The sequence below is a fragment of the Bacillus rossius genome (assembly GCF_032445375.1).
Source record: "Bacillus rossius redtenbacheri isolate Brsri chromosome 4 unlocalized genomic scaffold, Brsri_v3 Brsri_v3_scf4_2, whole genome shotgun sequence".
Taxonomy (NCBI): domain Eukaryota; kingdom Metazoa; phylum Arthropoda; class Insecta; order Phasmatodea; family Bacillidae; genus Bacillus; species Bacillus rossius.
The window spans coordinates 33,037,417-33,051,483 of NW_026962011.1; the positions used below are offsets into that span (position 1 = coordinate 33,037,417).

The 14,067-nt window shown below is 40.3% G+C and overlaps 1 protein-coding gene across 1 annotated transcript in view; it reads right to left on the bottom strand.

Annotated features, from left to right (window-relative positions):
- Window positions 1–5,333: 5,333 nt before the first annotated feature.
- The window catches only part of LOC134542152 (frizzled-2), a 57,289-nt gene continuing 48,555 nt past the window's right edge, over window positions 5,334–14,067 (bottom strand). The window contains exon 2 of the mRNA XM_063386166.1: window positions 5,334–8,733. Within this exon, the coding sequence (XP_063242236.1) occupies window positions 8,195–8,733 (539 nt within the window). The 3' untranslated portion in view covers window positions 5,334–8,194. The remainder of the gene's footprint in view (window positions 8,734–14,067) is intronic.

Consider the following 14,067-nt stretch of genomic DNA (forward strand, 5'->3'; position numbering starts at 1 on the left):
TACCTGAATTTGTACCAACATTAAAGGAAGATCACTATTTACCTGAGCGTTCGAAAAAAAAAAAAGTACTTCCTTTAACTCTGCATAGAGCTCGTTTAACGCCGGGTACTTCAGATAATAATTTACATTATTTTCACTTCGTCACCATGTCGGAGATGCTCTAGTCGAGGGCAAACCGCCGTCGAACCACCCTGTGCTCTATCTCGTTCAATTTTGTCGCGCGGGCGGAGAACAGCCCCGACAATCGCCGCTGGGCTGCGGCTCCGAGCGAGAGCGGAAACACTCACACTCCATCCGCCCGCAGGAAATGTTTATCGCCAGCTCGTATCGTAAATCCCGCGAGGGAGGGAGGTTGTGTCTGCGTTTAGGGGTGGTTAATGGCGTCGCTCCCCCCCCCCCCCCCAATGCACCACGAACAGCAAATAGATGAAGACATCCCAGCGGCGCCGCCAGCTCCACCGCGAGGAATGCGGCGACGGTGGCGCCGCGGCGCGGCGGGAATAGCAACTAGCAGCAGCGGGCTGGTCGAGGGGAGTGTGTAAAGGGGAGAGGGGAGCGCTAAATACCGGGCGGCCGTTGCGTGTCTGCGAGCGGGAATGCGTGACACGCGACGGAGGGGTGAGGGGGTTCATAACGCGGTGGCAATATCCGACGCCGTCGCCGCTTCACGCGCGACCGAGTAATTGCGCACCAGCGCTGTTAATAAAACTTTTTCGGAAGCAGTTTTCGGATCAAATTTAACTCCCTAGCTTATCTCAGCAGTTTTGAATTCAGTACGCGAACAAAGTCACCACACGCACATGCATATAAATGTATGTCAATTTTAAGGCAAAAATAGGCGAGGGATTCAGCTCTTCAAGGTGCCCTTAGAGCCCTTGCATTCTGGAATGTATTTTGGCAGATATTTTTAATGTTAGTCAACTTTAATCTTTGAGGATTGAATTCAATATATTTTCTGTTGTGAAAAGGCCTTTAGCAATCGCGTCCGTCGAGAACTATTGGCTGCGCCGTACTTCGCTAACAAATGTTTGGGGTCACCCTGTATATGAAACGAGTATGTATTAACATCTCGGTTGGAGGCATTCGCGACGAAAAGCCTCAAAGGGAGTTTTCAACGCGCCATATAAAGGCAGATAAAGCCGCGGCTGATCGGATCTAATACAAAGACTCCTGCTGGTCCTCTTATTAGCGGCCAACCCCCCCCCCCCCCCTTACCACCTCCCTCCACGACCTCCTGGCCAATGACGTGCAGGCGGGACGGGTCCGTAATTATCTCACACTTTATTTCCTTTCTTTTACGTCGCGGTCCATTTCCCGCGGCACAGCCTGCGATAGCCCTCTCCCGGACGACTGGAGAACCACGAGGCCAGAAGCCCCATCTGGCTGCTCAGTGCGACATCTTCATCGCCATCTTCACAATAACCGTCTTTCTTGGGGAACTCCACGGATCCACGCTCACACAACTCTGGACACAACCCTGACGACAGAACACGAAACGGCAACTTGGGATTCGGATCGCCGGGACTCGAACCCGTGTCCCGTGATATCATTCAAGTAAATAAACTTTTTGATAATTAAATTTACTTCAGCATAGTGCGGCTGCGACCCTCTAATAATATCAGTATTAAAACAACTTTATAATTATCCACATGGACCCCACATTCGATTACGGGCCCTGGACCCAGGATCGGGAACGCCCCCCCCCCCACCCCCCCAAAATTTTACAGTCAAGCTCTACATTATAACGGCATGGTTATTTCTCACGTACACTCTTTTTAGAATATTATTTAACCTGAAAATACAGGGTATAATAATGGTTACTATTTTATAAGTCCTAATTAAGCTTTGTTTATGTTTATATTTTTTACTTTAAAATAACCACAGCAAGTATTTATATTTATTTCACACACTAAGATAAAAATTGGTTCTCTGTAGAGTCGGTTTACGGACGATAGTTTAACGTGACAACGTCATAACAAAACATTGAAGAAATGATTGCATACTTTTATGAAAAAAATTGAATCATTTTTATTGAATTATCACTATTTTATATGGATACAAAGGAGTGAAATGAAATCTACAATTTAATTGATAAATTTACTTTTATTTGCACTCATTAATTCAAAAATGTTTATTACTTTAACGAAGAGATTATTTTCACTATAACTTTTATACATGTTTGCTATTTAACTTCCTCCAATCTGCGTTATTCTGTTAAGTATGTGACGATGATAGGAAAAGTAGGAAACGAAGAGGAGTGTTTCAAGTTTAATGTGCCTCGAAAAAGTCAAATCGATGGTTGTTCCAATCGAGTGGAAGAGAGATAGATGCGGCGCAAGCGTACAATGAGCGTAACGGGACAATGTGCATTACGGGACACTTTTTCATGCGTGCAGCCGGCGTTCATCGATTTATTAGACGTTGTCATGTCAAAAATGAAAATAGTTACAGAAAAATAAAATTAGCTGTAGGCATGTAAAATCTTCTAAAATTTCATTGGATAAAAAAATATTCTTTTTTTATTTTGTAAAAAATTATAATAGTTATACATTTAAAAATAACCGGGGCTGGGCCCTGGACTCAGGGGTCCACCCAGCCCCACCCTTGTGGGGGCCATGGTTATTCGGCATCATAACCTAATTCTCCCCAACTCAACTCACAATACCAGGCAGTGGGCGGCCTGGAACTGTCACTTGGTTCGACAGTCGGACCACACGGACAGTCGCTACACAAAAAAAAAACTGAACTGTTACAAAATATTCCTTTGGAAACTAGTAACACGTCGCTATGGTTATTTTTGCATATATCAAATACGTTTTTCGAGATAAAACTGAGAATTTCTTACTAACATTGGCGTATAATTTTATATTTTAATTGCTGTTTCATTCAAGCATACTTTTTTTAAATTTTGGAAAAGATAATAGAATATTCAACAATTTGACTTAATTTTGTTGTGTCATGCTTATTACATGCGAATTTAATACTGGAAAGCTATTCAGGAAACGGTTTACAAATAACGAAGGCTACTGGAACAACACAGAGCATAAATTCGCGGGTAATAATCCGAACTCAGTATTACTGCGAACACTATTCCGCAGTGATAACGTTGTTTTCTTGTAGGTAAGTGTACAAATTTATAAATATCTGTGATTTTACATAAATATTTCTGTACCATTTACAAAAAAAAAAAAATGTGTGCGTGGAGTCCACGCGCAAGAGTTGTGAAAGTTCTTGCTTATTATTTTATTAGGAAGTTCCACGAAGTTCATGCTCGTTTTCTTTTCCGTACCACAACAGGTGTATTTATTTGGGATGTAGCTTACTCATACGTCATACGCCGTTCTATCTCATTGTATAAACCGTTGTGGCATTAAAGATTTCACAGTATCTTTAATGTAGCTATCCTAACCAAATCAACCGTCCACAATGTTTTAAAGTATTTATAATGTAGCTAACCTAATCTAATTGACCATTAGTTATCACTTATCATGAGTTGTCCAAAATAAACATTCACGGACACACGGCAAACGAAAAATATGGCGGCGTACAAATAAATACCGTTGCCTTGTTTATGGTCTTTCCTTTTATCAACACCGCCATATTTATTTACAATGAACAAAAAAAAAAAACCTGAAGATGCACGATCTTGCGTTTGGCTCTCTCGTCTGTGAAAAGAAGGCTTCCCATATTATGTATATAGGAAACATTATTCTCTTTGGCTGAAGTCACACATAAAAAATATATGCAAGTATCCGAGCGCTAAATTATGCTATTGCAAAAGTATGCAAGTGTGCAAGCATGCAGCGTCATTTCTACCTCTCCCCTGCCACGTAACTTAACTATCTATCCCCTTCATGCGATCGGAATAATTATAGTAACGCTCGAAAATTGTAGCCCCCTCAGCAAAGAAGTTTCACTTCAAAAACGTTACTGTCCCGCTGTGATGACGACACAGTTCGCGACCCACTCTGTCGCAAGTGTCCGCCACTACAAGCAGCTGGGTTGGTCCGAGCAGCTGATTGGCTCGCGACTCGTCCGGCACAGAGGCCAGTCTCCTGGGAGATGGGTTCTCCCGTCTGGTCCGCGGACAGGGTGCAGCCTCCGACTCTTCACGGGGAACTCTCACTGAACTAGGGGCTGCCGAGAGTTCACAGACCCCTGGGAAATTGTAGGACAACCGCCTCCCCCCCCCCCCTTTTTTTCCTTCAGTGTTTGGACCATACATTTTGTAAATGTGCCATGGCCAATCTCAGACTCAGGGCCGGATTTAGGGGAGGGCAACCGGGGCGAAAGCCCCGTTTCGCCCCGAGGCCTCCACAAACGGAGGGCCCCCACAATAGAGACTTCGGAAAAAAAATCTTTCAAATTCCGACAAGTAAACACTAGTAAACATCTTTTCCTTTTGATATTCTTTTTTCGCTGTTTTACCTTTACCTACAGTACTTCGTACACACATGATTATATTATTGTTAAATATTAACAGAAATATTCATTAACACTAAAATTTAATTTCATATAATTCTTGTCTCCGATTATATTTATGTATGTTTTTTAAATACTAAGAGAATCTACTTGATTTCACAATAAATTATTTATTGGAAAACTCGACTGAAAAAAATTGTTCATTTTATTTGGAAAATAATTTGGGGCCAGGGGGCCTCCGCACCTCTTAATCCAGCCCTGCTCAGACTTATTTAATGAAATTGTTTGAAGTGTCTCTGTGGAACGGCCTCTGTTTCTTGAGCGCGGTAAGTAAATGCATTCATATAAAAATTAGTTGAGCCAACAAATTAAACATTTTTTTAAGGAAACAAGCACATATTTATGGTTCTACTTAAATTTTTATTTTATGTTTTTTTTTTCTCAAACTCACCTTGAGCAATGTCACTTGAGTGGTCCGAGACAGACCCACTAAGGTGGATGCACCGCCATCTTCAGTGGGAGAGGATCCGCGCTCGAAACCCACGGAGGGCATGGGCGTGTGTGGCATTTTCAAATGCAAGCTGTGTGTTAGTTTGGCTCATTAGCGATTTAGTTATCCAAGTGCAGCCAACATGCAGATTGTACAGTTCAAATGTTTTTTATTAGAATGAGTGGGAATCAATTTGATTCAAATTCATTATTATAAAGCTTTCCACTATTTCTTTACTAACAATTTTATATCACATTCTGCTGTTTTATTAACAAATTTTAATGAGCTTATTGATGAATAACATCCAGTTGTAATAATCACTTAGATGAGAAAAAATATTTATTAAATTCAACAAATCAATAAATACTTCCTGCACCAATTTGAAAAATTTGGGAATGAAAAAATACACTACTACAGAGCATCAATTTATATTACAATTTTTATTTTAGTGTTATTTACATACAAAACATATAAAATAATGTCAATGCCTAATACATAAATAGGAAACAATAGATTATGAGAGTAAGGGTAATGAGCAGACAAATTAAGGGATTTTGTTTTACATTAAGACAAGAAATGGGCACAGTTTAGACACTACACTCTGGTATTAGGTACGACTAGAGGTTCAATTATTTCTTAGTGCATACTTCCATGTGCTTCTGACAATAATATCAATCTGACAATAGCATCAATACTACACATTTGTAGCTGTTAAGATTATTTTAAACAAAAAACCATAAATAGTAAAAAAAAAAAAAATCACCAGTAAGTCTACATGCTAACCATTATGAATGAATTCCACACTTATTTCAGCAGCAACATTAGTAATTTGTAAGTTTTGTAATGTGTTTTGTCTTAATTGACACACATAATAACAAAGAATTTTGAATGACATTAAAAATGTAACATGAAGTATATAGTATATCATATGTAACATGCTCAATGCTCATTGTAGAGTCCTGACAAAGTTACAAAAATAAAACAAATACAAATAAAGACAGAAAATGAATACAATTAATGTTATATCTTTTTTCTTAAAAACACATCTATAATTTTATAAGTATATACTCAAACTGAATTTTTTTTTAGATAAACATAAATTCTTATAAAATAATATAGAAAATAATTTGCAGATTATTTAAAATATTGATCATGATTTAACAATCGAACCAGTTCTAAACGATTTATAAAAAATCTAAGCAGCTCTCAGCAACTTATAAGTAAAGTATCTGGAAACTATCAATAATGAAAACTGTCACTTGTAACATTTAAACATATATATTTTTTACACGATAAATACAAAATGTTTAAACAAATTTTATTAATAACAGTACACTTATATATAACTTTACAAATGTGTAAGGAAAACAACTTCTTTTACACACACAGCTATAAACAAAAATTACACAAGTTTAAAGCTGAGTAATACAAAGTAAAACTTGTTAAAAATTTGTGAACATAACTTAAAAATGAATAGGGTATTTTTTCACCAAGGATTAAATAACAGTTAACCCCTTGAAGGCATTTAGAGATAAATAGGTTATTTTATAAAAAAAAAGAATAGATAAAGTATTCACTGTACAGCTATAAATTACATAAAATATGATAAGTTCAAACTTATAATATTGTATGAAGTGGCATCTACCATAGAATAACATTATATGATCAATGTATATAACTACACGTAAAATAAAAATTTTGAAGTTAGAAGATTTTTTTTTCGTATTTAAGTCATAAAAACATTCCAGCTAAGAACCACACCAAAGAGACTAACATTAAGTAATAATGGTGTCAATAGCTCAGTCTTGACTCACAGACAGCTTTCTGTTTGATATTTATTTAATATCAGAATATCACACATATCATACTTAAAAATATACACATGAAATAATAAGAATGGATAAAATAAAAAAAAAGTTGGATGCTAGTGAAGTTTAACTACAAAAAAAAAAAAGAAGCCTAACAGTGTTCCTAAACATTTAATAAGGTGTACAATATTTTCTAATGGTTTACCTAAAATATCAATTTTCAAGCAAACATAACCAACACATAAGGAATTAAAATTTATATATTTATATGTACAAATACTATTTACATATGTACATCTAATAACATCCAAACAAATATCTTAAATTCCAATAAAACCTGTTTTTTTTTTACTTCATCCCAGTACAAAGCCACACCAAAATCCTGGTTCAGTGAAAATAGCTCATGAAGATTTGAAACCAATTTTAAAACAAAGAAATAAATATCTGTTATGTTCCCTAGAAAAGTATTTATACAAAAAAAAAAAGAAAAAAAAGACCAAAGGAAACCTGACACCATAGGCACGAATATGTTTGTCAATGTGTGGTATTCTACATGTCAGTTAGCATCAGATAAGTTAAGAATTACAGCAATTTTCCTGATAATTTAAAATTCCAGAGATTTAAACAGAAATGCAGCTGTATAGTGATTCAGCAAATCACCTTTCCATTGAAATGGTTAAAACTAGTCACATTTCAATGAAGAAATAATAAAATGAGGTATTTCAGGCATGCAATGAGGTAATTTTAAAAAATGAACACGTTTTAAATTGTACTCTACAGTTACTTAATTTATGTAGTGGTATTAAAAAATGCATTATGTACATATATACAGTTAAAATTGTATAAAAAGGTAATTAATACCTTAATCCCAATAATTAATATAATATTTTTAAAATTGAATGAAAACTTTGAGCACTGTTGTAGAGTATAAAAAACACATTAAAAATAATTACCTAACATATTAATTTTCAAATTGCACATTTGGTGAGAGAGGGGTCAAGGTATTTAAAGTAATTCAAATTAGTCATTACTACAGTGTCATAAAAAATTACTGCACAAAATGAGTAGTTATTTTCGTAATACCTTTATTTTAATAAATAATAACATGCCATGTTATAAAAATTGATGATTTTTTTTTTTTTTTGCAAACCACGATGGCATTTGGCTTCACATTTTCCAAGTCATCTTGTTTGGACAGAAATATACGAGTAATTCTCAACAGCCAGTTTACGAGGTTCGGAACCCACTATAAAACGGGGCGTCCCATCACCTTAAATCTTTCTCTTGAGCAACCTAAAGAGCGTCATGGCCGATTGTTTTCTTTGTTTCATTTGGCCTCGCTGTTCAAGAGACGCACAGCGATCCGTACAAAGGGAAAAATGCGTCGCCACACGTAAGTGGCCTCGCTGTCCAAAGGACGCCGCACTAATGCTACACGTGGTGGCCTCGCTGTCCAAGAGACGCCGCACTAACGCTACACGTAGGCCTCGACGCGCCGGCCCCGCAGGCGCTGCGCGAACTTGCGCCAGCTGCCGATGGTCTTGCCCGAGCAGATCCAGAAGCTGGACGTGATGCCGACGATGAGCGCCATCAGGTACTTGATCATGAAGACCTCGAAGTCGGGGCGGCGGCCCAGGCCGCGGCCCCGCTCGCCCACGGGACACGGGATGGAGTAGACGTTGGGGCGGCCCGGGTGCGAGCAGTTGTCGGCGCTCCACGTGAGCATCCACAGGTCAAAGGACGCCTGCTCGTAGAAGAGGCAGGCCAGCACTATGAGCGCCGGCACGGTGTACAGCACGGAGAACACCCCGATGCGGATCATGAGCTTCTCCAGCTTGTCGGTCTTGGTGCCGTCGTGCTTCATGACGGTGCGGATGCGGAACAGCGACACGAAGCCGGCGAGCAGGAACACCGTGCCCAGCACCAGGTACACGAACAAGGGCGCCAGCACGAAGCCGCGCAGGGCGTCGACGTCCCACAGCCCCACGTAGCACACTCCGCTCAGGATGTCTCCTGCAACACGTCAAACAACAATATCACAGCAAGCGCCCACGTCCCACACTCCGCTCAGGATGTCTCCTGCAACACGTCAAACAACAATATCACAGCAAGCGTCCACGTCCCACACTCCGCTCAGGATGTCTCCTGCAACACGTCAAACAACAATATCACAGCAAGCACCCACGTCCCACACTCCGCTCAGGATGTCTCCTGCAACACGTCAAACAACAATATCACAGCAAGCGCCCACGTCCCACACTCCGCTCAGGATGTCTCCTGCAACACGTCAAACAACAATATCACAGCAAGCGCCCACGTCCCACACTCCGCTCAGGATGTCTCCTGCAACACGTCAAACAACAATATCACAGCAAGCGTCCACGTCCCACACTCCGCTCAGGATGTCTCCTGCAACACGTCAAACAACAATATCACAGCAAGCACCCACGTCCCACACTCCGCTCAGGATGTCTCCTGCAACACGTCAAACAACAATATCACAGCAAGCGCCCACGTCCCACACTCCGCTCAGGATGTCTCCTGCAACACGTCAAACAACAATATCACAGCAAGCGCCCACGTCCCACACTCCGCTCAGGATGTCTCCTGCAACACGTCAAACAACAATATCACAGCAAGCGTCCACGTCCCACACTCCGCTCAGGATGTCTCCTGCAACACGTCAAACAACAATATCACAGCAAGCGCCCACGTCCCACACTCCGCTCAGGATGTCTCCTGCAACACGTCAAACAACAATATCACAGCAAGCGCCCACGTCCCACACTCCGCTCAGGATGTCTCCTGCAACACGTCAAACAACAATATCACAGCAAGCGCCCACGTCCCACACTCCGCTCAGGATGTCTCCTGCAACACGTCAAACAACAATATCACAGCAAGCGTCCACGTCCCACACTCCGCTCAGGATGTCTCCTGCAACACGTCAAACAACAATATCAAAGCAAATCAGCAGGAGCATGCATTTTTAGCGAAAATATCTAATCGCTCATTGGTAGAGACCTGTAAAATTCGCGATTTCAAATCCCTAAAGGATAGACTCCATGATCCTCTATGCACTCGTGCAAATTACATCTGCTGATTGGTTACCGACTCGTAACACTTGTTGACTGGAATGAACGTGATTTGATAATTCTTCTGTTAAAGATTTTTCATTGGCCCAGAGTCCTTCAGATAAACTATGGGCCAATCATTAAAGCAAAATAATGTCAAAAGTATTTGGACTCTATCCTATCGCGAAATGAATCCGCGAATTTTATGGTCTCTACTCATTGGTAGGGGCAGGCATTTTTCGCGAATAAAGCTGAACGTCTATTAGACTGCAGCAAGGTATACCAGCAACAGCGGTTTCTTCCTTGTGATTGGCGGCCGTCTGCGAGAGAAGTCGTTGCCTTTTTTTTTTTGTTTGTTTTACTGAGCCACTCAGGACGCGTTTGCTTTCGCACTGAATTAATCTTATTGGTGTTGTACCAACCGACATGTACCTGAAAGAAATTCACACAATCACGAGACACAGACGGTGATATAGTGTTTTAACTTAAAACTAGTCTCGGAATCTTTTCGTGAAATATGCATGGCCCTACTCATTATAGTATGCATTTGCTAGCGATTGCTCCCTTGTTATTGGTGGTTGTCTGCAAGAGAACACATCAGGACACATTTGCTTCCGCACTGGATGGTGTGCTGACAGTAGACATGCAAATGAAATAAACTCAGCCAACCACGAACCACAGACAATGCAACACAGTTTTAACACACATCTGATCTGGAAACCTTTGACGACTTCTGTCGTGTATATCATGGTCCCTAGGCCCCGCTGCTGCCCATAGCCGCCTGGTCCGGGCATGAGTGTAAAAAAGTGTTTGAGTGGGGCTTCGAGGGGCGAGCGCAACCGAGCGCGGCGGCTGGTGTGATAGACGACAGTGTTATCTGACCCGGACCGCGTACTGCCTCCCACGCATTTCGTGCGTCCCGTTCGCCGTGCGCCGGTGCGTGGGAGGCAGTCGTAGCCAGGGTGTCCACAGTTAGTACTTTCGTACTAGATCTAGTACATTTTTCTTTAATATAATGATATTACAGTAACTCCAATATGATTTATTATTAAGCGTAATTATTTTTAAAAACTATGGAATGAATTGTGTGTGTGTGGTGTGATATTTAAGTTAGAGCATTACAATGCCATAATAACTTCCTAAATTGTTAAAACCATAACAAATTATAATTTAGTACTTTTTTTTTTCAAATCTAGTACTATTTTCTGGCCTAAATTGGTACGAAATATTTTTTCCTTGTGGACCCCCTGGTCGTAGCTGGCCTGTCATCCGCGACGAACGCGTCTGAGCGCTGCTCCGCGCTTCGCTACTAGCGACTCGTGAGTGGTTCGCCGTTTAGCAACCAGCGCCTTAACGACATAGACCGAACTACGGACCTACATAGACCGAACTAAATGGCGTCTCGAGCGGCCGACAGCTCGAGGGGTCGATGTTGTCCTGGCCCACTGTTGTAAGCCACAAGGTGAGAACCCGTTCACTCCCTGAGTTCTAGGCTGGCCGGCGCTCTCGTCACGACAGGGAATCACTCGCAACAGGGGTCAGAGAGCCAGGTGTCGTCACTTTTTTTTTTTTTTTTTTGCGAAAAATACAAGGTCCTACAAATCAGTAACGGAACTGTTGCCGTTATTTGGTTTCGACGTAAAGAACTAACGCACTTCAAAATTATGTATTTGTACACGGCATCAGCATGTTTTTCTCCGTGATGTGCTCATAACCTAATATCAGCCGGGTCGTTACCACAACGCCGGACGTACAATAACGCCGAATGCCAAATTGACCGCAACGCCAACAGCTAGAAACCTGCTGTGTACCACAACGCCGAAATACAGTAACGCCGAAAAATGTTGCTGCGGGAAGGGGGGGGGGGGGCACAGGAGCAAAATGAAAAACAACTGAATGAATTTGTGTGCTAACCTTACCTAACCTTTGTGGCAGTCCTGCAATGACATTTTTCGGCGTTAATGTATTTCGGCGTTGTGGTGCGTCCCCATATCAGCCCATTCCCGCCAACGGTTCGTAACAATTGACGACAGCGGCTTTAGCGCAAGCCTATCCGTACATGCGCTTGAAGTCGTGCATAGTGCGCACAGGCGAGGTAACGGAACCCCGCCAGTCGCGGTGCGCGCACGGGAGGGGCGGGGCATGTTTCCGGGAAGCAGCACGTGACGGCACGCGCCTGCGCACGAGCCGCCCGACAGTTGCCGCGCCGCTTCACACGGACAGCACGAAGCCCGCTTTACACGGCGCAACACACACCTAGACTCTCACTCTACAGATATACCATACATCTCCCTCACTGCAACAGTTCAGTTTCATTTATATTCATCGTATTTCAAAAGTATTGTATCTGGCGAAGCGGTTGTTGGTTAGTAATGAGTACGGGAAAAAAATGTACTACCCATAATTATAATATAATTCAATAATTGCAACATTAGATTTTATTATAATTATGAAAAAAATATATATTTTGGAAATACATTAACTACATAAATGCAACATAGAATAAGAACGTGTATGTAAAATGACCGTTACGTTTTTTGATTGATTCTAGCAATGGCGAAGATATAATAAATTTTTTTGGACATAACGCCATTGTTGGTTACACTGACGCCATATAGACACCTAAATAACGGACAAAAAGATCAATTCGCAAACACACATCGTTATCAGCCCAGTGTGTTAGTCTGTCATGTGACGTTTTTCTGATTCCTTCTGCGGAATTCTGCGTGCAGTCTATGGAATTAAATTTGACATCGGCTGATTTTGGCTTGTGTTCTGTGTGTTTGCGCATTTATCATTTTTTGTCCGTTATTTAGGTTTATCTATGACACACTGTAACTAGCAATGGCGTATGCAAAAAAAAAAAAAAAACATTTAAAATGAAATTACTATTCTTATAGTTGCCTTAAGTGTTTTCGAGTCATCATGCACCTTTGTTCAAGGCTAGTTGTTCACAATATGAGAAACTGAAAATTATCCGTGTAACACTGTCAAAATATTGTCTCGTTTAAAGTGTAATATTTGAACAAATTATGTCTTTTTAAAATCCTCCATAAAAACATAGGACTGAAATAACATCAAAATTGTTTTGAAATCCAGTCGTATTTATTATTTCACTGAGGTAGTTCAAACGTTACTATTTTAATTTATATTGTATGTATTATGCATCACAGCTGGATATACAATTTTAAAACTAAGCGAGCATTCATTTCTTAACATTTAAAATAAATGTAATTTAAAATAAAGTAACTTTTCGCATAGTAAAAATAATCATCTGTGAAATTCAAAAGTTACAGACATTATTAATTATGTTCAACGAAGTAAATTTACAGACAACTCAGACAAACATTACACTAACCAATTTTTCCTTTCATATAATCGCTTTAATCTCACACAATATTCCGCCATTTTAATGATTTGTTAAGACGGAAACATCCGCACGATTTTGATTGGCTGATTCAGTCAAACATCCAACAAATCTTTTATCTTATTCAATACAAAAATCGTGTACGGTTATATCAAAATATAGGTGCAACTTTCTTTGAAAAACTTTATTGGAAGAAAAATTACATGACGGGACCTTTACATCGTCGACCCAGTGATTTTACATATTTTCTACAATTTTACCCAATATTGAATCATTAATATATTCGAATCATCACAAGTCACTACTGTGGCCGACATCCAGCACACGTATGTATAATTTTACATTTTTTAACGACTGCATAAGAGGAAGAAAAGCGAGATGTAAGGTAAGATGCCCGAAGTTCGTCCCCTGACCTAATATCGTCCCCCATGGTTTCCGGACAAGTAAGAGCCGTATTCTAGCGGCAGTCGATGGAACTTGGAGAGAACAGCGCAGTAGACATCTAGTAAGGCGCGCAAGCGGGTCGCTTTCTGCGCTGTGTAGTAATTTAAGTTTATATTTTATAGCAAAGAGAAAAACCTGTTAATTGTACTTTGTTCAAGGACATTTTCCATTGAAAAATAAGTTATTTTTTCGCTTCAACATAGCAAAGTATCACTTATAACTTATATTTTCATATTCATGTGCCATTTCGTTCTGTTCGTGTTGTGTTGGGAGAGACAGACGGCCATTTTGAAAGACTCGACCTGTCCAATTTCCGTCCCCATGTACAGTGCCTAATTTCGTCCTGGGGACGAAATTTAGACCAGTGTTTCAAAGGCTGTTAAAAAATAAATCCAGTGCCATACATATCACACAGACCTATGTTACAGCATAAGTTTTATAAATAATTATTAATTACACATT